General features: G+C 46.3%; 4 protein-coding genes across 7 annotated transcripts in view; all 4 read right to left on the bottom strand.

The window, feature by feature from the left end:
* The window catches only part of LOC309336365 (uncharacterized protein), a gene marked incomplete at its 3' end in the record, with an annotated part of 52,152 nt that extends 43,180 nt beyond the window's left edge, over positions 1-8,972 (bottom strand). Inside the window, exon 1 of the mRNA XM_081851985.1 lies at positions 8,952-8,972. The remainder of the gene's footprint in view (positions 1-8,951) is intronic.
* The window catches only part of LOC309334723 (uncharacterized protein), a 91,227-nt gene that overhangs the window by 30,507 nt on the left and 33,584 nt on the right, over positions 1-27,136 (bottom strand). The window contains exon 1 of one of the 4 annotated variants that reach the window (XM_081849330.1): positions 3,642-3,747. The exons of the other annotated variants lie outside the window; for them this stretch is intronic. The gene's annotated coding sequence lies outside the window, so the exon portion shown is untranslated. Of the gene's footprint in view, positions 1-3,641; positions 3,748-27,136 lie in introns of those variants that run through there. 4 annotated transcript variants of the gene reach the window in all.
* The window catches only part of LOC309334725 (uncharacterized protein), an 89,656-nt gene that overhangs the window by 43,716 nt on the left and 18,804 nt on the right, over positions 1-27,136 (bottom strand). The gene's annotated exons all lie outside the window — the stretch shown is intronic.
* Positions 19,725-23,327, bottom strand: LOC309335246 (uncharacterized protein; the record flags this gene model as incomplete). Its single annotated transcript, XM_081850120.1, has 3 exons — positions 23,287-23,327; positions 21,681-22,638; positions 19,725-19,753 (listed from the first exon to the last, which is right to left on the bottom strand). Exons 2-3 carry the CDS (start codon positions 22,489-22,491, stop codon positions 19,725-19,727), a joined length of 840 nt encoding a protein of 279 aa, XP_081706246.1. The 5' UTR covers positions 22,492-22,638; positions 23,287-23,327.

The raw sequence follows: 27,136 nt of genomic DNA, 5'->3' as shown, positions 1-27,136 counted from the left end.
TTTTTCCCCTGTGTGAGTTCGATGATGGATTCTAAGTGTTCTACTAACAGTGAAGCTCTTATCACACAGCATACATTCAAATGGTTTTTCCCCAGTGTGAGTTTTATGATGTATATTCAGTCTTCTATTCGTACTGAAACTCTTTCCACACTCCAAAATTTAAATGGTTTCTCCCCTGTGTGAATCCGTTGATGGATTCTAAGGTGTCTACTCTGACTGAAGCTCTTTACACATTCCATGCATTTGAATGGTTTCTCGCCCGTGTGTGTCTGTTGATGTTTTCAAATGTTCCACCATCGGTGAAGCTCTTTCCACACTCCATACATTTATATGGTTTTTCCCGTGTGGGTTCGTTGATGGTTTCTAAGGTGTCCAATCTGACTGAAGCTCTTTCCACACTCCTTACATTTATATGGTTTCTTTTTTTTTATTATAATAGATATTTATTAGATTTTCCAATTTAGCACATAAAAACAGAAATACAAAAGTACAAAAATACAAAGGTACATAATCAAAAAAGACAAAACAAAACAAAACAAAAACAACTATAATTTCCAAAGCTTATTTCTATTACCTTATTTCTCGAACCTCCTCTCACCTCCCCCTTTTGTATTCCCGTTCGAATCTTGATTCAGCAAATCCTTATATAACTTGTTTATAACTTATTTTAGCTTATTACTCCACTTTTACTTTACAGCTGGTAACCACTTAATGGTTTGGCCTTGGAGAGCAAAATGAAGCAGGGCAAAGGCTAATAGAGTTCTGTCAAGAGAACAAGCTGGTCATCACAAACACACTTTTCCAACAACACAAGAGACGACTCTACACGTGGACATCACCAGATGGGCAGCATCGAAATCAGATTGATTATATTCTCTGCAGCCAAAGATGGAGAAGCTCGATACAGTCAGCAAAAACAAGACCTGGAGCTGACTGTGGCTCAGATCATCAGCTTCTTATAGCAAAATTCAAGCTTAAACTGAAGAAAGTAGGAAAAACCACTGGGCCGGTAAGATACAATCTAAATCAAATCCCTTATGAATACACAGTGGAAGTGAGGAACAGGTTTAAGGATTTAGACTTGGTGGACAGAGTGCCTGAAGAACTATGGATGGAGGCTCGTAACATTATACAGGAGGCAGCAACGAAAACCATCCCAATGAAAAGGAAATGCAAGAAAGCAAAGTGGCTGTCCAACGAGGCCTTACAAATAGCGGGGGAGAGAAGGCAAGCAAAATGCGAGGGAGATAGTGAAAGATACAGGAAATTGAATGCAGATTTCCAAAAAAATAGCAAGGAGAGATAAGAAGGCCTTCTTAAATGAGCAATGCAAAGAAATAGAGGAAAACAACAGAATGGGAAGAACCAGAGATCTGTTCAAGAAAATTGGAGATATGAAAGGAACTTTTCGTTCAAAGATTACCATAATAAAGGACAAAAGTGGAAAGGACCTAACAGAAGCAGAAGACATCAAGAAGAGGTGGCAAGAATACACAGAGGAATTATACCAGAAAGATATGGATGTCTCGTACACCCCAGGTAGTGGGGTTGCTGACCTTGAGCCAGACATCCTGGAGAGTGAAGTCAAATGGGCCTTAGAAAGCACTGCAAATAACAAGGCCAGTGGAAGTGATGGTATTCCAGCTGAACTATTTAAAATTTTAAAAAATGATGCTGTTAAGGTGCTACACTCAATATGCCAGCAAGTTTGGAAAACTCAGCAGTGGCCAGAGGATTGGAGAAGATCAGTCTACATCCCAATCCCAAAGAAGGGCAGTGCCAAAGAATGCTCCAACTACCGCACAATTTCACTCATTTCACATGCTAGCAAGGTTATGCTTAAAATTCTACAAGGAAGGCTCAAGCAGTATGTGGACCGAGAACTCCCAGAAGTGCAAGCTGGAATTAGAAGAGGCAGAGAAACCAGAGACCAAATTGCAAACATGCGCTGGATTATGGAGAAAGCTAGAGAGTTCCAGAAAGACATCTACTTCTGCTTCATTGACTATGCAAAAGCCTTTGACTGTGTCGACCACAGCAAACTATGGCAAGCTCTTAAAGAAATGGGAGTGCCTGATCACCTCATCTGTCTCCTGAGAAATCTCTATGTGGGACAAGAAGCTACAGTTAGAACTGGATATGGAACAACTGATTGGTTCCAAATTGGGAAAGGAGTATGACAAGGCTGTATATTGTCTCCCTGCTTATTTAACTTATATGCAGAATTCATCATGCGAAAGGCTGGGCTGGATGAATCCGAAGCCGGAATTAAGATTGCTGGAAGAAATATCAACAACCTCAGATATGCAGATGACACAACCTTGATGGCAGAAAGTCGGGAGGAATTAAAGAACCTTTTGTTGAGGGTGAAAGAGGAGAGCGCAAAATATGGTCTGAAGCTCAACATCAAAAAAATGAAGATCATGGCCACTGGTCCCATCACCTCCTGGCAAATAGAAGGAGAAGAAATGGAGGCAGTGAGAGATTTTACTTTCTTGGGCTCCATGATCACTGCAGATGGCGACAGCAGCCACGAAATTAAGAGACGCCTGCTTCTTGGGAGGAAAGCAATGACAAACCTAGACAGCATCTTAAAAAGCAGAGACATCACCTTGCCAACAAAGGTCCGTATAGTAAAAGCTATGGTTTTCCCAGTAGTGATGTATGGAAGTGAGAGCTGGACCATAAAGAAGGCAGATCGCCGAAGAATTGATTCTTTTGAATTATGGTGCTGGAGGAGACTCTTGAGAGTCCCATGGACTGCAAGAAGAACAAACCGATCCATTCTTAAGGAAATCAGCCCTGAGTGCTCACTGGAAGGACAGATCGTGAAGCTGAGGCTCCAATACTTTGGCCACCTCATGAGAAGAGAAGACTCCCTGGAAAAGACCCTGATGTTGGGAAAGATGGAGGGCACAAGGAGAAGGGGACGACAGAGGACAAGATGGTTGGATAGTGTCTTCGAAGCTACAAACATGAGTCTGACCAAACTGTGGGAGGCAGTGGAAGACAGAAGTGCCTGGCGTGCTCTGGTCCATGGGGTCACGAAGAGTCGGACACGACTAAACGACTAAACAACAACAACAACAACAACAACCACTTAATTTCTGTCCAACAACATTCTAACATTCGTTAATTTTGCAATATTTCTGCAAATAATCTTTAAATTTCCTCCAATCTTCTTCCGCCGACTCTTTTCCCTGGTCTCGAATTCTGCCGGTCATTTCTGCCAGTCCCATATAGTCGATCATCTTCATCTGCCATTCTTCCAGAGTGGGTAGATCTTGTGTCTTCCAGTGTTTCGCAATCAGTATTCTTGCTGCTACATTTATATGGTTTCTCCCCCGTGTGAGTGTGTTTATGTATACGAAGATTTGAACTCCAACCAAAGCTTTTTCCACACTCCATGCATTTAAACGGTTTCTCTCCTGTGTGAGTCCGTTGATGTTTTCCAAGTGTTCCACTGTCAGTGAAGCTCTTCCCACACTCCATACTTTCAAATTGTTTGTCCTCTCTCTTTTCACATTCCATGAATTTATATGGTTTCTTTGTTATTCCCATTGGACATGGCCCTCCAGAATTTTGACTGCCTTCTCCATTGCCTTCTTTCAACAGGGAGGAGCGGGGGGGGGGGGGGGAACCTAGGAAGAGAACAAAGGAATATTACACACATCAATTAGCACCTACTCTTATTTTAACATCTTGTACAATCTCTCCTGTCCTCCATATGTTCCAAGTTTTTAGCATAGGCAAATGAAATAATGTACTGTATTTTTCACTCCATAGGACGCACCTGACCATAGGGCGCACCTAGTTTTTAGAGGAGGAAAATACGGAAAAAAATATTCTGAATCAAATGTTGCACTAAACTATTTAAAGCAGCAAAGCGGGCGGCTCCTGTCAGTTTTGCTGCTTTAAACTGAGCCCCAGAGGAGGGTAGGAAGGGGAACCATGGCTTATCTAAGCCCAGTTAATAATGCTGAGCCAGACTTATGGCCATCGAGATTAGCCTGGCCGTCTCAGTGGAAATCTGGGGAGGCTGAGGTGGACTTTCCAGTGGTCAAAGTGTGGTTGTGTCTTCCTGCCCGGCATCTATTTCTTGCCGTCTTTACCCCCGCACCCTGCTTCGAGGGAAGGAAGCGGAGCCATGGATCCTCTGCTTGCAACTGCAGTGGATTCCATCCACTTTGAAGCAGGAAAGTGGGAGAGGAGCTGATTACACGAGTGCGTCCTATGGTGCGAAAAATACGGTAAAATAACGGTCATGCATCATCAGCCTTTCATAACCCTTAATTATTGTTAATGAATCAGCATTATCTTAGAATACGGTTGAACTGTGGGCTTTACGTTTTATAAAAAGTGGTTTCTCACAGGAACGGGAGCTGCTCTATGTTCCATGAACCTGGCCAATATTCATCAGGGTCCTAAGTTCATCATGAAGTTCTTCATCCTCTGCACTATAATCCTCCACCCCTTGGGCCACATTTTGTCCCCTTCGACCTCTAGATCTTTATTCATCACCTGCACAGTCCCTTTGGCCTCAGGAGGTGCATAGATTCCCTGTCCAGGCCTCTCTCACTGTTCTTCCTCCTTTGCCCTGGGTGGCCAAGGGCTTCTGGATATTCTAGCTCTGTTCCAACTGGGAATTATTTATTAAATTGTTATACTTCTCTTCATATGAAGATCACAAGATAAAAATATGTGTGACACTGAAAAAGGCGAGTATTAAAAGTGAATAACACTGAGTGTGGGAAAGAATAGAAAGAAGATGAAACCAGTGGTGTGTCCTGCTGAATGTAATATAATAATACTAATAACAACAATGTGTAAAGAAGAGACCAATCTTCAAATCAGTTTCATATTCCCTGGCTGTATTTCTCTGTCATGATTGTGACTCGGAATCTTAGCCACACTTTATTCTAGAATATCAACTGGATCACTTTGTAATAGGAGCCAGACAGCCCTGGGATTTCATCCAGACATTCTTTTAGTGTGGGCAGCAGCGGAGGAAGGAAGGAAGGAAGGAAGGAAGCAACTTTGGGGGCAAACCATTTCCTTCAGAAGGTCTTCCCCAACAGCCAGCAGGGTTGATAAACTGCTCAGTGGGGACACCTTGGATTTATAGTGTTAGATTTAGATTTTAGATAAATTTATTGTCATTGTCCGTATATACACAGTATACACAACAACGAAAATCAAACACCCAAGACCGGATTCTCATACACATTTCACGTATCTCCAACACTCTCATCCTATTCAGACATAATCTATTAAAACATACATAATCCAGAATATAACACAACCTATTAGAAGCATAGCATAACCTAAAACCTATCTCATTCCTTACTACTCACTGCTTGCTATTTCTTACAACTGGCCCTGAGATCATTATTTAGTGCAATCAGAGCTCTTGGATAGAAACTATTCAGAAGGCGTGTGGTTCGTGTTTTCATTGTCCTGTATCTTCTGCCCGAAGGCAACAGTTCGAAGAGGTTGTGAGCAGGATGGGTGGGATCTCTCAGGATATTGTGTGACTTCTTCAAGCTGCGAGACGTGAAGATCTCATCCAGGGTTGGTAGTTGGAGCCCAATAACATTCTGGGCAATTTTAATTATTCTCTGTAAAGCTTTTTTATCCATTCCAGAGCTGCTCCCATACCACGATAATATACTATAGGTTAAGACACTCTCAATGGTACTATGATAATAGGACAGAAGTAGGTGCTGAGATAGATTCAGTCCTCTGAGCATTCTCAGGAAATACAACCTCCCCTGCACCTTCCTCACAACCATATTAATATTTGCAGTCCATGAGAGGTCCTCAGAGATGTAAGTGCCCAGGTATTTAAAACTACCAACCCTCTCCACCTCCTCGCCATTTATGTGCAATGGTAAAAATACACTTTTCTTTCTCCTAAAATCAATTATGAGTTCTTTGGTTTTTTTGGTGTTAAGCATAAGATTATTTTCTTTACACCATTGAATTAACCCCTGTACTTCTTTCCTATAAGCAGCCTCATCATTCTCACTAATGAGCCCCACCACTGTTGTATCATCCGCAAATTTGATGATTGTGTTGGACTTATACAGTGGGGTGCAGTCAAATGTGTACAGGGAATAGAGAAAGGGGCTTAACACACACCCCTGAGGGGCTCCTGTGCTTAATACTAGAGTAGAAGAATAGTAAGGTCCCATTCTCACTGTCTGCGGCCTATCGGTCAGGAAATTCCTTACCCACAAACAGATCTTCTGATGTATACCCAAATTGGTCATTTTAAGGAATAACCTGTCTGGTAGAATTGTATTAAAGGCAGAACTGTAGTCCACAAACAACAGCCTTGCGTAGGTTCCCTGTCGTTCTAGATGACTCAGTACAGTATGGACAGCGATGGAAATAGCATCATCAGTAGATCTATTTCTTCTGTATGCAAACTGGAACGGGTCTAGAGTGGATGGAAGACCAGCCTTAATATAATCTAGCACCAATCTCTCAAAGCATTTCATAACGACAGATGTTAGGGCTATTGGTCTGTAGTCATTGAGAGATACCACCACTGACTGTTTAGGGACTGGCACTATAATCGATGTCTTCAGGCAGGTAGGGACAGAACCCTGCAACAGGGATAGATTAAAAATGTCCGTAAATACACCAGCTAATTCTGCAGCACAGTCCCTAATAACTCGTCCCATAATTCCATCCGGTCCAGCTGCCTTCCTAATATTAATGCTCCGAAAAGCACGTTGTACGTCGGAGGTCTGTAATAAAAGTGGTTGTTCCTGATGATGTGCTGGTAGCCAATGCTAGGGTCTGGATACCAATCATAATCCCTCGGAAATGTCTCAAGAACCCTTAAGATCCAGTTCCACCAACTCCCAGGTAACACTGAGCCCTAGAGGAACCTTCTATGCTGAGTTGAGGCACCTCTGGCCCTCCAGATGTGGTTGGACTCAAAGTACCACCTGCCCAAGCAAGGATGGCCCATGGCCAGGGAGGATGGGAGTCTTATCTGGGGGGACACACTTTCCCCTTCTTCCCCCTTCTCTGAAAACGCTGTATACCCGTCTCTAACATCTTCCTAATGAAGTCCCACCAACTGCACAGATTCCCAAATCATCCTGCACCATTGACTTCCCAAGGCGGCTGCATTGTGTCTAGGACACTGGCAAAGGGACAGCACCTTCCACTGGACAAGAGGATAGAGGGTTAAATCAGGGCTGGCCAAATGGGACTCCGCTCCCTCCCCTCCTTGCCCCTCCCTGCATCTCCTGCCTGAGGGGGCTGCCTCAGTTTCCCTCATGGTGAAGCAGGCCCTGAGAACAGCCTTCTCTCTGCCCCCAAAATACAGGAAACACAACAAAGAAGGCCTTGGAGTGTCACCGTGGAACATAACAACAACAACAACATCTGAAGAAGTATCTGAAGAAGTGTGCATGCACACGAAAGCTCATACCTAGAACTAACTTAGTTGCTACTGGAAGGAATTTTTTGTTTTGACTATGGCAGACCAACACGGCTACCTCTCTGTAACAACAGGTTGTAAGTCACTTTGGGCTGCCCTGGGCAAGAGAAAGAGACTAATAGGTTTAATAAAAATAAAGGGGGGGGACACAGGAACCCACCCATTTACATAGCAATCTTCCCAATCTCTTAAATCCCACAGATTTAAGTGAACTGATATAGTGGGAATAATGGAAACCAGGTGAGAAGGAGTTGGGCCCAGGTGTCTCTGGGGGGGGGGGAGCCCTTTAGATGCTTCTGCACAGAAACACAGGCATGTGGGAGAGACTGGAGTTGCCCAGAGAGAAGCCTCAAAGGGGGGGGGGCATGATAAAGGGGGCTTCCTCTTTCCCCCCATGGTTGAAACAAAATAAAAAAATTCCTTCCAGTAGCACCTTAAAGACCAACTAAGTTAGTTCTAGGTATGAGCTTTCGTGTGCATGCACACTTCTTCAGATACACACGAATGCACACGAAAGCTCATACCAAGAACTAATTTAGTTGGTCTTTAAGGTGCTACTGGAAGGATTTTTTTTATTTTGTTTTGACTATGGCAGACCAACACGGCTACCTATCTATAACCCCCATGGTTGGACTCGCTCTAACAGCCCCCAGCGCCCCCTGCAGCTCCTGATCTGGGACCTGAGGCAGGGCAAGGACTGAGCTTCAGGGGAGGAGAGGGTGGCTGGATCGGGGCCCCTGCTCAGGGATCTCTCCCTGGTCTAGTCCTGGCAGATTCCTGGGCAGGAGGGAGAAGTCAAGGCAGGCGGCCCCCCAGGCCCTCTCTCTTTCTCCAAGATGGCTTCGATCCCTCCCCAGGGATGCTTCCCTTCCTCCCTCCGCCCCCCCCCAGGGTCCCCTTTGCCCCGAGGCCCCCCCTGGCCGGCTCAGCCTCCCTGCCAAATCTCTCCCCATCCCAGGAGGGAGACCGGGGGGGGGGTCTCCATCCAGGCCTCTCTCGCCCCCATTAACCCTTCCATGGACTCCCCACTCTCCCCCCAAAGGGGACCCACCAAGCCAGGATCGCGGCGCCCCAGGGATTCCTGCCAAGGGGAAGCCGGAACTGGGGCCTGGGTTCAAGTCCCAGCCCTGGGGGGGGGGGCTCCCATTTCCTTCCGGGGGGGGCAGCTGAGCATCTCCTGCCTCTCAAGCGGATGGGGCGCTGCAAATCCTCTCCCCCCCTCCTTCCCTGCAAGACAAAGGGCTGGGGGTCTCCAAGGAGGCGCCCCCTCGGGGGGAGGGGCTCCTTTCTCCCCCCCAGCGCCTAAACCAGCCCCTCCCCCGCTCGCCGGATCCCCAGAAGGGAGGGGGAGGGGAGGGGGAGGGATCCCCCCCTTTCCTTTCTCCCCCCGCCCCAAATCCTGCCCCCCTTCCCAGCTGCCCTGTTTGCAGATTCCGGGGGAGGAAAAGCGCCTCCTTCTCCCCCCCCCCCCATATATAGATATATTTCGCACCTCTTCTCCCTCCTCCTCCTCCGCAGAGCTGCTCCTCTTCCGGGAAGGTGGATCAGGCCCCTCCCCTCCCCCCTCCCTCCCTGCCTCTCTAGGAAGCGGAGCTCACTGACCCGGGGGGGGGCAGGAATGAGTGGCCCCTCCCTCCCAGAAGACACAAATTCTCCTCCTTCCAAACCAGCTCCGTTTTCCTGTTTCTCTCCTGAGAAAGTCCCGGGTTCGATCCCCGGAGGCGGCAGGGAAGGAGACCCCCCCCCACCTGGGAAAAAGCCCTCTGGGGCAGGAAGGAGACCCCCCCCACCTGGGAAAAAGCCCTCTGGGGCAGGAAGGAGACCCCCCCCCACCTGGGAAAAAGCCCTCCGGGGCAGGAAGGAGACCCCCCCACCTGGGAAAAAGCCCTCCGGGGCAGGAAGGAGACCCCCCCACCTGGGAAAAAGCCCTCCGGGGCAGGAAGGGGACATGCCCCCCCACCTGGGAAAAAGCCCTCCGGGGGGGGAAGGAGACCCCCCCCACCTGGGAAAAAGCCCTCCGGGGCAGGAAGGGGACATGCCCCCCCACCTGGGAAAAAGCCCTCCGGGGCAGGAAGGAGACCCCCCCCCACCTGGGAAAAAGCCCTCCGGGGCTGGAAGGAGACCCCCCCCACCTGGGAAAAAGCCCTCCGGGGCAGGAAGGAGACCCCCCCCCACCTGGGAAAAAGCCCTCCGGGGCAGGAAGGGGACATGCCCCCCCACCTGGGAAAAAGCCCTCCGGGGCTGGAAGGAGACCCCCCCCCACCTGGGAAAAAGCCCTCCAGGGCAGGAAGGAGACCCCCCCCACCTGGGAAAAAGCCCTCCGGGGCAGGAAGGGGACATGCCCCCCCACCTGGGAAAAAGCCCTCCGGGGGGGGAAGGAGACCCCCCCCACCTGGGAAAAAGCCCTCCGGGGCAGGAAGGGGACATGCCCCCCCACCTGGGAAAAAGCCCTCCGGGGCTGGAAGGAGACCCCCCCCACCTGGGAAAAAGCCCTCCGGGGCAGGAAGGAGACCCCCCCACCTGGGAAAAAGCCCTCCGGGGCAGGAAGGGGACATGCCCCCCCACCTGGGAAAAAGCCCTCCGGGGCTGGAAGGAGACCCCCCCCACCTGGGAAAAAGCCCTCCAGGGCAGGAAGGAGACCCCCCCCCACCTGGGAAAAAGCCCTCCGGGGCAGGAAGGAGACCCCCCCCCACCTGGGAAAAAGCCCTCCGGGGCAGGAAGGAGACCCCCCCCCACCTGGGAAAAAGCCCTCCGGGGCAGGAAGGGGACATGCCCCCCTTTTAATCCCTTGCCGGGAGAGGGGGGTCCGCTCAGTCCCACCCCCATTTCCCGACGGGGTCCCCGTTACAACAGCCCCGCAAAGTAGAGCGGAGTTGCTGCGCCCTTTGGGGACTCGGAGCAGTAACTTAGGACCCCCCTAAATGGGGTTATCCCTTGCCATTATATGTATATATATATATATATATCCGCTGATTTTGTGTGAGCTGCTCGCAGGACAGCTTTGGTTCAAAGGCAAGACTGAAATGCAAAGGTTTTCCCCATTCGTAGCAAAGAGCTCTCCCGCCAGGGCTCCCCCCTTCCTCCCCCCTTGGAAGACAAAGCCAGAGCATCGCCCCCTCTCCTGGGAGTCTCTTCCCCTGCCAAGCAGCTCTTGCTGGCAAAGGTTTAGTCAGAATCGCCTTTCTTGCAGCTTGAGGCCATGGGTTCGAGTCCTACCCTACAGCCTAGAACAGAGCTATCTTTCCTTGTTGCTGCATCACCCTGTGGACTCAGGTTAAGCTAGTGGTCCACCGAGACCCCTGGGTGCTCCTCACGTGTACTGCTAGTCAGCCAGGTGTCCCCCATCCTCTATTTGTGCAGGTGGGTCTCCCTGCCTAAGTGCAGAGCCTGACCTTTGTCCCTGTTGAAGTTCATTCTGTTACTCATTCTGTTCTGCAAGGACGTCCCCCAGCGGAGCTGCTATTCCTGTTACAGGAAATCTCAGGGGAGCATCAATAGCGCAAGTTGCACCCAAATTCTCGGTCCTGGTCCTCCCGAGTGGTGGCTCTATGGCTGGGCAGGATCTGTCCCGCCTCAGACTGCAGGGGAGGCAGCTGGCAGGATGGACTGCTCCCCAGCGCACTCCTTCTCCCAAGGGAGGAGGGTCCTGGCTGGACATCTCCTCCCCCCTGACTTGCTCTGCTCCCCCAAGTGGTGGAATCCATGTGTCCCAGAACAGAGGGTCTTCCTTGCAGGCTGAAGTGGTGCAGTCCAGATACAGGCCAAACCCCTGGGGTGTGTGGAGGAGGCAGAGACCTTGGGCCTCTCCCTCCCTTCCCCACCCCCTGTGAACCATGGGTTCAGCCGTTCCTGGGAAGAGCCCTGAAAACTGGCCCCGCCAGGTCCACGTGCCCCTATGACCTTCAAAGGAAGCTGCCTCAATGCTCAGAGGTGGCTCCTGACCCTTAAGTCTGGGACCTGCCAAACCCACACTATAGACATCCACAGGGTTTCTCCCCTAGGTGTGTTATCTTGGGGATAATGTGAGAGGAGCTTCCAGGGAAGCATTTAACACACACTTAGGCCACCTCCCCACTGCATGGAGGTCTCTCTGGCACTGCCCACTCTCTGCTCTGCCACCTTCCCCCTTCATGCAAGATTTGCAGCTAGGAGGCCAGTCCTTCCTTTCTACCCGGATTGGAAGGTGAGTGAAGGGAAGCCCTTGTTGGAAAACGCTCTGGGCTACCTGCAGCCCCCCTTCCGGATCTCCCTCCGAGCGTCCTCTGGTGAGCATAGCTCTGGAAAAGGCATCCCCTTCTTCTCCAGCGACATAAACCATCTTGATTTATGCACACTAGCCTTCTGGCTTAACACAGCAAAAGAAAGAAGCACCGTAGTTCTAAACTACTATTTATTTGGCAAAATGCCAATGAAACATGGCGGAGTCGATTGTGCAGCAAGAATCAAGTCATCGGAGTGGGAGGGGGGAGACTGGAAATAATGGATAGAAAGTTACAAGATATAAACCCCTCTGTCAAATTGAAAGATATGGAATAGCTAAATACGAACCTAGTGGCTACGTCAGTGGCTGCGAAGATTAAGGAACAACATTGGAACTGAACTATTTGAATTAAAAAAGAATGGAAGCAGGAGAAGGAACAACAACAGCATCTCCCCAAGACCACAACATGGGAAGTCATCCAAAAATGCTTAATTTGGAATAGAACAATTGGCTTTTAAAAATGTATTATGAATTGGTATTGTATTAATGTTGCTTATATTGGATTATTATTAATAAAAAATACATTGGGTATACAATATTCAATAGCATACATATTCAATAATAATCAATAACAACATATTCAACTCAATCATATGTACAATTCTATATACCTTAACACTCCTCCCTCAAGAGAGCCAGTGTGGTGTAGTGGTTAAGAGCGGTAGTCTTGTAATCTGGGGAACCGGGTTTGCGTCTCTGCTCCTCCACATGCAGCTGCTGGGTGACCTTGGACCAGTCACACTTCTCTGAAGTCTCTCAGCCCCACTCACCTCACAGTGTGTTTGTTGTGGGGGAGGAAGGGAAAGGAGATTGTTAGCCGCTTTGAGACTCCTGAAGGGGAGTGAAAGGCAGGATATCAAATCCAAACTACTACTACTACTATTCTTCTTCTTCTTCTTCCACAAGGTTTATTTAACTTTTAACATTTTAATTGCCCCAAATTGTTCAAACCTACCCAAATAATTCAGTATCTTCTCAAACCAATCCTCCTCTTTCTCACTGACTTTAAGCCCTTTCAGTCTATGTATAAGATGCTTTTCGTCTTTTTGTGTCTTTGTTGTTCCATCAATGGGAGTTATGATGCTGTTCCTATAATACTAATCCCACCAACCCTGCTCCCAAACTACCACCACAACTCCTAACACCAACATTTCCAACTCTCTCCACCAAGGCCCCAAAATCTGCTGGCTCTCAGCCCATCATCACTCACCCCAGCACCCCAGATTCTCCCCCTCCCTATCTAACATTATATTATATCTGCTATTATACTTGTGAGACATGACCGTCATTTCTTTAAAGACCTGTCTATACAACTTTATATACAAATACCAGAACTTCACATGCACTCCATGCATTTAATAATAATAATAATAATAAATTTTATTTATATCCCGCCCTCCCCAGCCGAAGCCGGGCTCAGTACAACATTATAAAACATCATAAAAATGAATTAAAATCAAAATTAATGGCAACCATAAACTAAAGTCTTGTAAAGATTGCCAAAGGAGGGAGTCAGGCTGCGCCCTGACCAAAGGCCAGGTGGAACAGCTCTGTCTTGCAGGCCCTGCGGAAAGATGTCAAGTCCTGCAGGGCCCTTGTCTCTTGTGACAGAGCGTTCCACCAGGTTGGAGCCGCAGCCGAAAAAGCCCTGGCTCTAGTTGAGGCCAGCCTAACCTCTCTGTGGCTTGGGACCTTCAAGGTGTTTTTATTTGAAGACCGTAAGTTCCTCTGTGGGGCATACCAGGAGAGGCGGTCCCGTAGGTACGAGGGTCCTAGGCCGTATAGGGCTTTGAAGGTTAAAACCAGCACCTTAAACCTGATCCTGTACTCCACCGGGAGCCAGTGCAGCTTGTATAGCACCGGATGAATGTGATCTCTAAGCGAAGACCCCGTAAGGAGTCTCGGTGCGGCATTCTGCACCCGCTGGAGTTTCTGGGTCAGTCTCAAGGGCAGCCCCACGTAGAGCGAGTTACAATAACCCAGTCTGGAGGTGACCGTCGCGTGGATCACAGTGGCTAGGTCAGGGCGAGAGAGGTAAGGAGCCAACTGCTTAGCTTGGCGGAGATGAAAAAATGCCGCCTTTGTTATAGCTGCAATCTGCGCCTCCATGGAGAGGGAGGTATCGAAGATTACACCCAAACTCTTAACGGACGGTGCTGGCACTAATTGCACCCCCGCAAGAGATGGGAGTTGCCCCCTCAGTCCCATGTCGTCCCGTCCCAGCCAGAGTATCCTCTGTCTTCGAAGGATTTAACTTCAACCGGCTCCCACGAAACCATCCAGCCACAGCCTCCAAGCATCTGATCGGTGTGTCTGGGGCCGAGTCCGGGTGGCCGTCCATCAACAGATAGAGTTGGGTGTCATCAGCATACTGATGGCAGCCCAGCCCAAAACTCCGGACAAGCTGGGCGAGGGGGCGCATAAAGATGTTAAAAAGCATCGGGGAGAGTATTGCACCCTGGGGCACACCACACACCAAGGAGTGGCGGGATGACAATTCCCCCCCAAGCGCCACCCTCTGTCCCCGACCAGAGAGAAACGAGCGCAGCCATTGAAGGACTGTGCCCTGGATCCCCACGTCGGCAAGGCGGTGGTCCAGGAGTTCGTGATCGACCATGTCGAAGGCTGCTGACAGGTCTAGAAGAATCAGCAGCCCCGACCCGCCTCGATCCAGCTGCCTGCGGAGATCATCTGTTAGGGCGACCAGAGCCGTCTCGGTCCCATGACCAGCGCGGAAGCCGGACTGGAATGGATCCAGAGCTGATGTTTCATCCAGAAACCTACCAAGCTGTTCAGCAACCGCTCTCTCAATCACCTTACCCAGGAATGGAAGATTCGAAAGCGGGCGGTAATTGGATAGATCTAAGGGATCTAATGATGTTTTCTTTAAGAGTGGGCGCACCACTGCCTCCTTCAGTTCCCCTGGGAATATCCTGGTGCCAAGGGACAAATTGATGATATCCCCCAGGGGGGCCCGTACCTCGTCTGGACACGCTCTAATCAGCCAGGACGGGCACGGGTCGAGAGGACAGGTGGTGGGCTTTCCAGCTCGGAGGAGTCTGTCCACATCGGCTGGGGATATCCAGTCAAAGTGGTCTAATACTGAACCCGAGGACAGTCGAGGGGCCTCCAGTTCCTTTATTGTATCCAAATTGGCAGGGAGGTCATGGCGGAGCAACACCTTCTCCGCAAAAAAGCTCGCAAATGCCTCACAGCTGTGTGTCAAATTGTTATTTAAATTTGGCTGTCCTTCAAGGGACGTTAAAGACCAAATTATACTAAATAATTGCGCCGGGCGAGAGCTAGCGGATGCAATGGAGGCCGAGAAGTAGGACTTCTTAGCGGCCTTCACTGCCATCTCATAGGTTTTCATAAAAACCCTATAAGATGTTCTTGAGGCTCCGTCACGGGCACCTCGCCATACTCGCTCTAGCCGTCTGAGGTCCCGCTTCATTTTCCGAAGCTCCTCGGTAAACCAGGGAGCCCAGTTTCTGCGGGGTCGCAGAGGGCGCTTAGGTGCGATCTCATTGATGGCTGCTAGGAGCTGGGTATTCCAGGCCTCAACAAGCTCAGTCAATGAGTCGCCAGGGGGAGCAAGGTCCAGCAAGGCTTGACGGAATCTATCAGGGTCCATCAGCCTCTGTGGGCGAGCCCAAATTGGCTCGCCACCCAAGCAGGGTGGGGGTGGAATGTCAATCCTGGCTTTCAGAGCATAGTGATCAGACCATGGCACCTTCATCGAAGGAAACATGATCACATCTATACCGATGCCAAAGATCAAATCCAGCGTGTGGCCTGCTTGATGTGTGGGGCCCGAAACAAACTGGGAGAGCCCTAGTGTCGCCATGGAAGAGACCAGGTCCAGAGCCTGTGAGGAGGGAGTGGCATCAGCATGGATGTTGAAGTCCCCCAATACCAATAGGTTAGGGAACTCCAAGGCCCAGCCGGCCACCGCCTCCAGCAGGCCTGACAGGGTTGCTGCTGGTGCGCTAGGTGGCCGGTACACCAGCCAGACAGCCAAGCTCTCCTCGGAGCCCCACACTAGGCCAACACATTCAATGCCGGGGATCGATGGCGATGGTAGAGCCCAGAAAGAACAATCTTCCCGGATTAATAACGCCACCCCTCCCCCCCGGCCCACAGTCCGCGACTGGTGGAGGACGGAGAAACCCAGGGGCACCATCTCTCGTAAGGTAACAGTATCCCCTTCGCGCACCCAGGTCTCAGTCACACATGCCAGGTCAACCCCCTGCGAGGTGAAGAAATCTCGCAGGGTGGCGGTTTTGTTGCCTATAGACCTGGCATTGCACAACACCAGTTACGGAGGTGAGTAATCCTTGCTCACCCTACCCTCGTCTCTCGGGATGGGGCGCAGATTGGAAGGGGTACGAGCATATCCGTATCTCGATCCCCTTCGCCTATGACATCTGCCCCCATTTAAGACTGATTTCCCATTATCTGAGTTCATTGATGGGAAGGAAAGTGAACTCGGAGAGAAATACGTCAAACACTCCATACATCTAAAGGTTTTCTTCTCCCTTTTGAGAATCTGTAGAGGTTTCTTAAGCATCCCATTCTAACTGATGCAGCGCTCTGGGACTTCCAGGTTGTCGCATCGGAGTTCAGTCGCCTGCCATGCACCCTCCGCAGCAGATCAGGTCCTGTGGTGAACTGGTCCCCATCCATTTGCCCCTCCCTCACCTGTCTTTGCTCTCCGGCCAGACCAGGTTTCTGGAGCAAGGCTGGCAGACCCTTTTACCTTTTCAGAAACAGGACGAAACAGAACTGGTAAGGCTGGCACCACTCCCTTGTCCCAGGGTTACCTTAAGCCACAGCTCAAGGGAGACGGCCGTGCTTCTTTGTTACCGGTTAACCCCAAACTACAAGTTGCTTCCACAAGCTTGCAGGCAGAAATTCTTTAGTAAGGCGCAACCAAGAAGCTAGGCGTTGGATTTAGCTATTCCCCCGGATAGGCACACACAATACAAGAGAAAGTTTCTTGCTTAAAATTTATTTTAAAACATAAAGAACATGCTAAAAAGCAGGCACATCTTTTGGTAGATTACAAGTAAAGAGAAAATAAAAACGTTGCAAAATATAGCTAGCTAATACTCACTTCAACACTCTAAGGCAAAGATAGGATAGTTCAGAGTCCTTCAGAGATCCGCATTCAGAGGTCTTAGAAAATCTTCAGCACAAAAGAACGGCTGCTTAGGTGGAACATCAGCAGCAGCCGGGCGATTTTGCGGACTGCAGAGCGCACCTTCCCAGCCATTCTCAAGATCTTCTATCCCTAATTTGCACATGGAATCAGATTTCCCAGGCCCAATCACCACTCTTGAATTCTCCAATGACCAGCTTGTGGGCTAATAATTTTAACTTCTGACAGCTGGGCCAATTAAGACTCCAGAGCCTAGATCAAAGATGTTTCCTCCCTTTCTTGGTGCTTATGCAGATGCACCTCCTTTCGGCAATTAACAGGGAGATAACATCACCGGCTGGATATCCATAACTTCCCTCACAGGTGTCAACCCTTCATATTACCCAGAGAATTCCTCTCCCATAGTAAACCTTTCACGCCCTTGCAGCCAACGGGTCTATGGGTTAAAGCAACAGGACCTAGTTCCCATAATTCTTGCTGGTTTCCCACAAGGCCTCACTCTCCGCTTGAGCAAAGTACTAACTTTACTACAGGTGCCATGGGGGTGGGAGAGAGAGTGTGGGTATAGGCCCCCCCATAAGGCTCTGGGGTTACTGGAACATCGGAGCACTCTGCCAAAAGTGGAAAGCTATAAAAATGTTGGGTGTTAACAAGAACTTGAGTATGGGCCAGACGAGGAAGACACCCTCAACCAAAGTAGAGAAGGAGAAACAAGAGGAGAAAGAAAGAAAAAACCGACTTGATGGAGATTCTTGCTTTCAGAGTGAAATCAGCTTATGCAAAAGCAAATAAACTACAAGGAGTTTGATTGATTTTATGAAACTCAAGATCAAGAACTCCAAACACACTACCAGAAAACTGATTACAATGCTCAAAATTGCTGAAGAAAAGAACCAGCTATAAGTTTCTGGCTGATACGCTCAAGAAGAATTCAATTCCCTTTAGTTGAGAATTCCTGGAAGCGAATTTTTTTATGTACATAGGGAAGAAACAAAGATGGCAAGGGCCAATAAAAGCAGAGGCATTCTAAGGATCTAGAAATATGGTCAAAATTGAAGTTATCACTGCTGGGCCGAATTGCTGCGATAAAGATGAATGTATTGCCTAGGATGTTGTTTTTGTTTCAAACACTGCAAATTTTGGACAAGATGGACTGTTTCAAGAAATGGCAGAGAGATATCTCTAGATTTGTCTGGCAGGACAAGAAACCTCGAATAAAATTTAAGATTTTAACTGATGCCAAAGAAAGAGGTGGATTTGCCCTGCCAGACCTAAAACTTTATTATGAATCAGCCGCATTTTGCTGGCTCAAAGATTGGCTGCTTCTTGAAAACACGGACATCTTGGACTTAGAAGGTTTCAATAATGTTTTTGGATGGCATGCATATTTGTGGTATGATAAGGTCAAAGCACATAAAGCTTTTAAAAACCATATTGTCAGGAAAGCATTGTTCATTGTCTGGATGAGATATAAGGATTTGCTTGAAAGTAAAACACCAAGGTGGCTGTCACCAATGGAGGCTAAGGCTCTGAAAAAACTTAATATGGAGACAAATTGGCCAAAATATTGGGAAATTTTGGAACAAGATGGAGATAGTTTAAAGCTGCAGAGCTTTGACAGTTTAAAAACTAAAGTACGAGACTGGCTTCACTATTATCAAATAAGGGAGGTTTATAACTTGGATAAGAAAAATCAAAATTGGAAACAGAATTGTTAGAACCTAAAACTAAGAATTTATCAAGAATGTATAACTTGCTGTTGAAATGGAATACTCAAGATGTAATGGTTAAATCTGTCATGATTAAATGGGCACAAGATTTTGGACACAACATTATGATGGCTGACTGGGAAAAGTTATGGACCACAGGTATTAAGTTTACAGCTTGTAATGCCTTAAGAGAGAATATAATGAAAATGATTTATAGGTGGTACCTGACCCCAGTCAAGCTGGCAAAAATTTACCATTTGTCCGATAATAAATGTTGGAAATGTAAGGAGATTGAGGGCACATTTTTTCACCTTTGGTGGACATGCCCCAGGATTAAGGCCTTCTGGGAGATGATTTATAATGAAATGAAAAAGGTATTTAAATATACCTTCCAAAAGAAACCAGAGGCCTTTCTCCTGGGCATGGTCGGCCAATTGGTGTGAAGGGAGGATAGAACTTTTTTTCTGTACGCCACAACAGCAGCAAGAATACTCATCGCAAAGCATTGGAAGACACAAGAACTACCCACCCGAGAAGAATGGCAGACGAAAGTGATGGACTATATGGAACTGGCTGAGATGACTGGCAGAATCCGGGACCAAGGAGAAGAGTCGGTGGAAGAAGATTGGAAAAAAATTAAACTATATCTTCCAAAATATTGTAAAATTAAGGACTGTTAGAAAGATGTTGGAAAAAGAAAATTAGGTGGTTTTGGTGGAAATGATATAAAGGATTTAATGAAAATGAGTTGATGAAATTGATGAAAGAGAGAACGTTAAATCATAATTTTTTAAATTAAACTAAATTACTTAAATGACAATAAGGTTGGAAGGATTTGCTGAAAAAAACGATTTGAACTAGAATACAAAATTGGGAGGTGTGAGGAGGTCGAGGAAATAAGTAAAGGAAGAAAGTAATGTAAAGGTTTAATCTGTTTTTTTCTTCTATTTTTGTTTGTTTAAGTGAATGTATTGTTATCCTATGTTTCTTTTCATTTTCTTTTTTGTATTTTGTATTGCTTATATTTTTTCTGCTTTTTGTAACCTTTAAACTCTGAATAAATATTATTTTTTAAAAAAAGCAGAGGCATTCTAGAGGAAATATATTTTAAAAAAGAGCTGGGAGATGGATGCATCAGTAGACGAGCTGGAGGAGGGAGATAGCTGATAAGGGGAACGGGGACTTAAAACTGTTTAAAGGATTCAATGATGGATTTAAAATTGTTTTCATTGAATGTGAATGGTTTGAACAACAAAACCAAATGAAATAAAATTACACATATTTTCACAAGGAAACAACAACAAAAATGATTATTGGTAAATAAAGGACTAGGACAGGAATTCATATAAACGACAGCAGCAAGAGTACCTTATGCACAAAAATGGCAAAATCAAGAGACAGCTACACTTGATCCAGAGAGCGGCAGTTAAAAGTGATGGAATATGTCAAATTGGCAAATTTAACTATGAAAATAAGAAATCAAGGCAGACTTTAAAGAGGAGTGGAAACCTTTTGTTGATTATTTAAAGAATTTTTGTAAACATGTACAAACACAGGTAGGAGCCGAATTTGTGGGGGTGGGGGCACTAGGCACAAAGCCCTCCTGTGGGATTCCGGCACTCCTGGACGCCGTCCCTGATTCGCGCCACTAGTTGCAAGAATCTTCAAAAGAAACAATTTGGACAAGATAAATTGCACATACTTCAAGGAAAAAGGGGGAGTAAAGACTGCTGACAGAAGAGATCTCTGATAACAAGACAAGAATAAAATATGAGAAGATACATCAAGATACGGTACAACAAATGACTGAGGGGGGAAAAACCTGCCTTTCCTTTTTTTTATGTGAGTAAACAAGAATCCCCTCCCCTAATGAGTCAGAAATTAAGGACTTAAGCTGTGGATTTAAGACTGTGTGGAGATAAACTTTCAAACCAAAGCAATGTTTCAAGACGAAGCTGGAAAGCTAAGAGTTTTGGAATGACGCAGTTAAAAATGCCGTCGCCATTTTGGGAGGCATTGTTGGAGCTCTTGGGTCTGGGAGGAGAAAGAGAGAAATCAACTTCTCGGTGGGACTTAAGAGCGACAAATGCCTAATTTATGATGGAAAGAGCGATGTTATCTACGAAGGAGATATATGGAAACCATCTGGGCTTAGTTTGGAGAAATGGGAAATCCACAGAGGATTATTATATTTGCTTATCGGCTTAAGGAGACTAACAGAAGAGATTGTAAAGGAAAAAGAGAAATTATATGAACAAGATATGATGTGGAAACACAAAGATAAGACTGGATAGAATTATGAACTTTGTCTGGACTGATTGGGACTGATTTGGACATTAACGCAGTAAGAAGAAGATGATCTGAATCCCCCTTTTGATCTTGAAGTATGGGTTCCCCCAACAAAATTTAAAAATTTGGCTTTGTAATTTGGAATTTATGTGATGTGATTTAATTTGATGTGATTGGCCAGTTAATAAAAAATATTTTTAAAAAAACAAAAACAAAGGAGACTCCACCACACTCCTTGGCAGCAAATTCCACTGTCGAACAGCTCTTACTGTGAGGAAGTTCTTCCTAATGTTTAGGGGGAATCTTCTTTCTTGTAGTTTGGATCCATTGCTCCATCTCCGATTCTCTGGAGCAGCAGAAATGGTTTCTCCCCTGTGTGACTCCATTGATGAATTCTAAGGTGTCCACTAGTAGTGAAGCTCTTTCCAAATTCCATGCATTTAAATTATTTCTCCCCCGTGTGACTCCGTTGATGAATTCTAAGGTATCCACTCTGACTGAAGCTCTTTCCACACTCCATGCATTTAAATGGTTTCTCCCCTGTGTGAGTCCGTTGATGAATTCTAAGGTATCCACTCTGACTGAAACTCTTTCCACATTCCATGCATTTAAATGGTTTCTCCCCTGTGTGAGTCCGTTGATGAATTCTAAGGTATCCACTCTGACTGAAGCTCTTTCCACACTCCATGCATTTAAATGGTTTCTCCCCAGTGTGACTCCGTTGATGAATTCTAAGGCTTCCGCTAGTAGTGAAGCTCTTTCCACACTCCAAGCATTTAAATGGTTTCTCCCCAGTGTGACTCCGTTGATGAATTCTAAGGCTTCCGCTAGTAGTGAAGCTCTTTCCACACTCCATACATTCAAATAGTTTCTCCCCAGTGTGACTCCGTTGATGAATTCTAAGGCTTCCGCTAGTAGTGAAGCTCTTTCCACACTCCAAGCATTTAAATGGTTTCTTCCCCGTGTGAGTCCGTTGATGAATTCTAAGGTCTCCACTCTGACTGAAACTCTTTCCACACTCCATGCATTTAAATGGTTTCTCCCCCGTGTGAGTCCGTTGATGAATTCTAAGTTTTCCACTCTCAGTGAAGCTCTTTCCACACTCCATGCATTTAAATGGTTTCTCCCCTGTGTGAGTTCGTTGATGTTTTCTAAGGCTTCCACTCTGACTGAAGCTCTTTCCACACTCCATGCATTTAAAAGGTTTCTCCCCAGTGTGACTCCGTTGATGAATTCTAAGTTTTCCACTCTGACTGAAGCTCTTTCCACACTCCAAGCATTTAAATGGTTTCTTCCCCGTGTGAATCCGTTGATGAATTCTAAGGCTTCCGCTAGTAGTGAAGCTCTTTCCACACTCCATACATTCAAATGGTTTCTCCCCCGTGTGAGTCCGTTGATGAATTCTAAGGTCTCCACTCTGACTGAAACTCTTTCCACATTCCATGCATTTAAATGGTTTCTTCCCCGTGTGAATCCGTTGATGAATTCTAAGGCTTCCGCTAGTAGTGAAGCTCTTTCCACACTCCATGCAATTAAATGGTTTCTCCCCTGTGTGAGTCCATTGATGTTTTCTAAGTTTTCCACTGTCAGTGAAGCTCCTTCCACACTCCATACTTCCACACTGTTTATGTTCTCTTTTCACACTCCATTTATTTAAATGGTTTCTTCGTTAGTTCCATTGGACATGGCCCACCAGAATTCTGACTGCCTTCTCCATTGTCTTCTTTCGATTCGGTGGGAAGAAAATCCTATTTGTTTTCTAGGAAGAGAACAAAGTACTATTACAATTAGCACCTGCTCTTATTTTAAAGTCTTTTACAATCTCTCCAAATTTTTAGGAAAGGCAAATGAAATAATGTCAAATAATGGTCATGCATCATCAGCCTTTTATAACCCTTAATTATTGTTAATGAAGCAGTATTATATTAGAATACGGTTGAACTGTGGGCTTTACGTTTGATAAAATGTGGTTTCTCACAAGAAAGGGAGCTGCTCTATGTTCCATGAACCTGGCCAATATTCATCAGGGTCCTAAATTCATCATGAAGTTATTCATCCGCTGCACTATAATCCTCCACCCCTTGAGCCACATTTTGTCCCCTTCGACCTCTAGATCTTTATTATTCACCTGCACAGTCCCTTTGGCCTCGGGAGGTCCATACTGACCATTTTGGGAGACCCGTATATAAGTTTAGTGACAAGGCTTGGTGCTTGTGGTCGGTTGAAGGAGTGCTCAGTTGGAGAATGTTCTTGGGGTTGGACCTCCATCTCTCAGCCTTGCATTATGGAATGGAGAGAGCTGGAGATGCAGAAGGAAAGCAGCTGGAACCTGACCGCTGGGAAGGCCAGATTGAGACACCCGCCCCAATTAGGATTTATAATAATTATATGCCACTGCGTCTCGCACCTGCCTCCTGACACTGGCTTATCTTAGCAGAGATTCCCTGTCCAGGCCTCTCTCACTGTTCTTCCTCCTTTGCTCTGGGTGGCCAAGGGCTTCTGGATAATCTAGCTCTGCTCCAACTGGGAATTATTTATTAAATATAATAATAATAATAATAATAATTATTATTATTATTATTATTATTATTATTTATTTGTACCCCGCCCATCTGGCTGGGTTTTCCCAGCCACTCTGGGCGGCTTCCATAGAAACCAAAAATACATTAAATTGTTATACCTCTCTTCATCTGAATATCACAAGATAAAAATATGTGTGACACTGAAATAGGTGAGTATTAAAGGTGAATAACACTGCTTGTTGGAAAGAAAAGAAAGAAGATGAAACCAGTGGTGTGTCCTCCTGAATGTAATGTAAAATAATAATAATAATAATAATAATAATAATAATAATAATAATGAAGTGTAAAGAAGAAACCAATCTTCAAATCAGTTTCATATTCCCTGGCTGTATTTCTCAGCCATGATTGTGACTCAGAATCTTAGCCACACTTCTTTCTAGAATATCAACTGGATCTCTTTGTAACAGGAGCCAGACATCCCTGGGATTTCATCCAGACATTCATTTAGTGTGGGCAGCAGCGGAGGAAGGAAGGAAGGAAGGAAGGAAGGAAGGAATTAACATTGGGGGCAAACCACTTCCTTCAGAAGGTCTTCCCCAACAGCCAGCAGGGTTGATAAACTGCTCAGTGGGGACACCTTGGCTTTATAGTGTTAGGGTCTGGATACCAATCACAATCCTTTGGAAATGTCTCAAAAACCCTTAAGATCCAGTTCCACCAACTCCCAAGTAACACTGAGCCCTAGAGGAACCTTCTGTGCTGAGTTGAGGCATCTCTGGTCCTCCAGATGTGGTTGGACTCAAAGTACCACCTGCCCAAGCAAGGATGGCCCATGGCCAGGGAGGATGGGAGTCTTATCTGGTGGGACACACTTTCCCCTTCTTCCCCCTCCTCTGAAAATGCGGAATGGGGGAGGTGGGGCACATTGACGCAAGGGGACATTGACACACCAATAATATTTCAATATCAAGAAATGATATTCCTGTCACGACATCACCCAAATGTGCCTATGCATGTGTGAGTAGAACAGTTGCGACTGCGCTGGCTGCCAGTTAGCCGTTGGCGTTTGAAGAGAATAGGTGTGTTTTTAGCATGACCAACTAAAAATTATGTGAAATGTAAAAGTGTTCCAACACATTTTTACGTCATTTAGTTAAGATTTAAAAATACCAAAGGTAAGTTATTCCACTCAGTAATCAGGATTACAGGTGATTTTCAAATAAGTTCAGTGGCTTTATTAACAATTGTTAGATTTTTGAAAAATGTCCGTTGGCGCACTTTGATACACTAAGGGTTAGCGCCTCCAGTAATGGCTGAATTCCTCTGATCGAGAGGAACTTGCTTTGTGGAAATCTGGGTCTGGCCGCCACGGCGAAGGCGGAGATCCACTAAAAATCACAGGCGGGAGAAGCCTGTGAATGTGGGATTCGGCTGGCACCTTTTGCGCCTCCTCTACTTGCGGGGAAACCTGTTTTCAGGGATCCGGAGCGACGTGGGGTGAGTGGCGTGGTGCTTCGAATTGACTGCTTCTTTCACGGAGTGAAGCCGCATTGCTGTTGCCGGAGAGCGTTGACTTTTTTCTGTGGACAATTTGATTCTAAAACAACTACCCGTGAGTAGAACAGAAAATTGGATCTTTAAACGTCTTAATTTGGCACCGAAACGGGGAGGTTTCAAACAGGAAGTCCGCCTCCCCTTTTTGTAAATAGACTGAAGCAAAGAGGCTGCAAGCTAAAGTCTTGGAAAGCCTTCCATAAAGGATTAAACCTCCATCGGTTAAAATCACTAAACCCCCCCTTGGAAGCAGGAGAAGAGGGGGGAAATTTTGGATCGTGTAAGCCTGCAGGAGAGAGTGAAGAAAGTCAAATTACCACTGCTCTGAACCTGGAAACGGGCTGCTAGTAAGATCGACGTTTTGGAATTGCCCATTGAATGTGAATAGATTGTTCGTTGACAGCTAGTTAAATAAGAGAAATACATTGTTTCCATTGTCTCCCTCTGCGTTTAAAAAGGAGTAAAAGTAACTGAAAATTGAAACTAACTTTATTGTTTGAACTGTGCTTAAAAGGATTGATACAAATCAAAATTGTTTTCCTCTAGAAGAAGCTTTTGTAATTGTTGCTTGAGTTGAGCTGGGGGGATCTCCAGCTGCAAGATAAAAAACTGTGAGAATCTGGGACTGACCTTGGATTGTTAAGAATGTTGACAGAAGAAGCCTTAGTGGTTGCATTATGTAAGATAAATGACTCACTGGAACAGCTCCATAAGAAGACGGATGTGATGACTATAAAAATTGATAACTTGGGACAAAAAGTCACTAATTTTGGACAAAAAGCGAACATTAATACAGAAACTATTCAGGAATCGATACAGGAATTTACTTTGACATGGCAAATTGTAGAGAAGGCGGGGAGAAAGTTGTCGTTGTTGAACCTAAAATAGCACAAGTGGACAGGGAGAGAGCCCCAGCCTTACAGATGTAATTTGATGACTATAAGTTGATGCCTTTTATAATTGAATTTAGGGAAAGTCAAATTTTGAGGATTGGAGCCCTGCTTGGACTGGAGAAGGAAAGTTGGATAGATCCCTTCATGCAGGGATTTATTGACCTCTGGGACCTGGACTTGGGTCAGGAGGAGATTGGAGTTGTGGGGACCTCCAGATTTAGAAGAACTTTGAAATACGTCCTGAAATATTTTGGGATCTTAGTTTTAACTATGGAGATTTGGCTGAGCTGTCGAGAAGGAAAACATTGCTAGGTGGGAATTTCCCCGAGATCTACTCTTCAGCATCAAAGGAAGGAAAATAAGAACAAGATCAGCAGAAGACAAAGCAAAGTGCATGTATAAATATGAAGAAGACTTGCAGAAGGGACTTGGAAAAGAGTTAAGAGCCTCGGACAGAAGATCACCAGGTTGATGGACTATATGGAATTGACGGAGATGACTGGCAGGGTCCAAGACCAGGGAGAGGAGACAGTGGAAGAAGATTGGGAAAGGTTTAAAGTTTATCTATGGAAATACAGTGGTGCCCCACAAGACGAATGCCTCGCAAGACAGAAAACTCGCTAGACAAAAGAGTTTTCCGTTTTGAAGGTGCTTCGCAAAACGAATTTCCTATGGGCTTGCTTCACAAGACGAAAATGTCTTGCGAGTTCCTACGGGGTTTTTTCCTCCCCCCCCTTTTTTCTAAGCCGCTAAGCCGCTTATCCGCTAAACCAATAAGCCGCTAATAGCGCTAATCCGCTAAGCCGTCAATGGGCTTGCTTTGCAAGATGAAAAAAAACTGCAAGACTGAAGGGAGATGGGAAGGGTTTCTCCCAATATTCTCTGTACCTTGCACCTTGTACCTAAGAAGGAATTTTGCTCTCCATATTATCTGTACATAGTGAGTTTCTGCACCAATGTGGTCAGGCAGTTAGCAAACAGTGGCTGTTTGCTAACTCTGGCAGGTCAAGAGTCCATTTCCTGCCTTGCCAGCTAGCAAGAAATTGCAGCCGTTTGCAAGTTTAACCAGGCCTGCTAAGGAGGCCGTTTCCTGCCTTACTTTTCCTGCCTTAGTAATGCAAAGATAAGAAAGACGTATATAAGCAAAAGGGGAAGTGCTTAGCTAGCAGAAAGACACGTATGAGGAATGTTTAGCAAGCAATATAGATGTGCCATATAAGGGAATAAGTTGAACATTTGCCAGCTGATTGGGGAAGTTTGAGGAAGGAATGGGAGGGGGGGAAATGCT

The sequence above is a fragment of the Podarcis erhardii genome (genome assembly GCF_964252035.2).
Source record: "Podarcis erhardii genome assembly, chromosome: 2".
Classification (NCBI taxonomy): Eukaryota; Metazoa; Chordata; class Lepidosauria; order Squamata; family Lacertidae; genus Podarcis; species Podarcis erhardii.
This window is presented reverse-complemented; position numbering and strand designations above follow the sequence as displayed.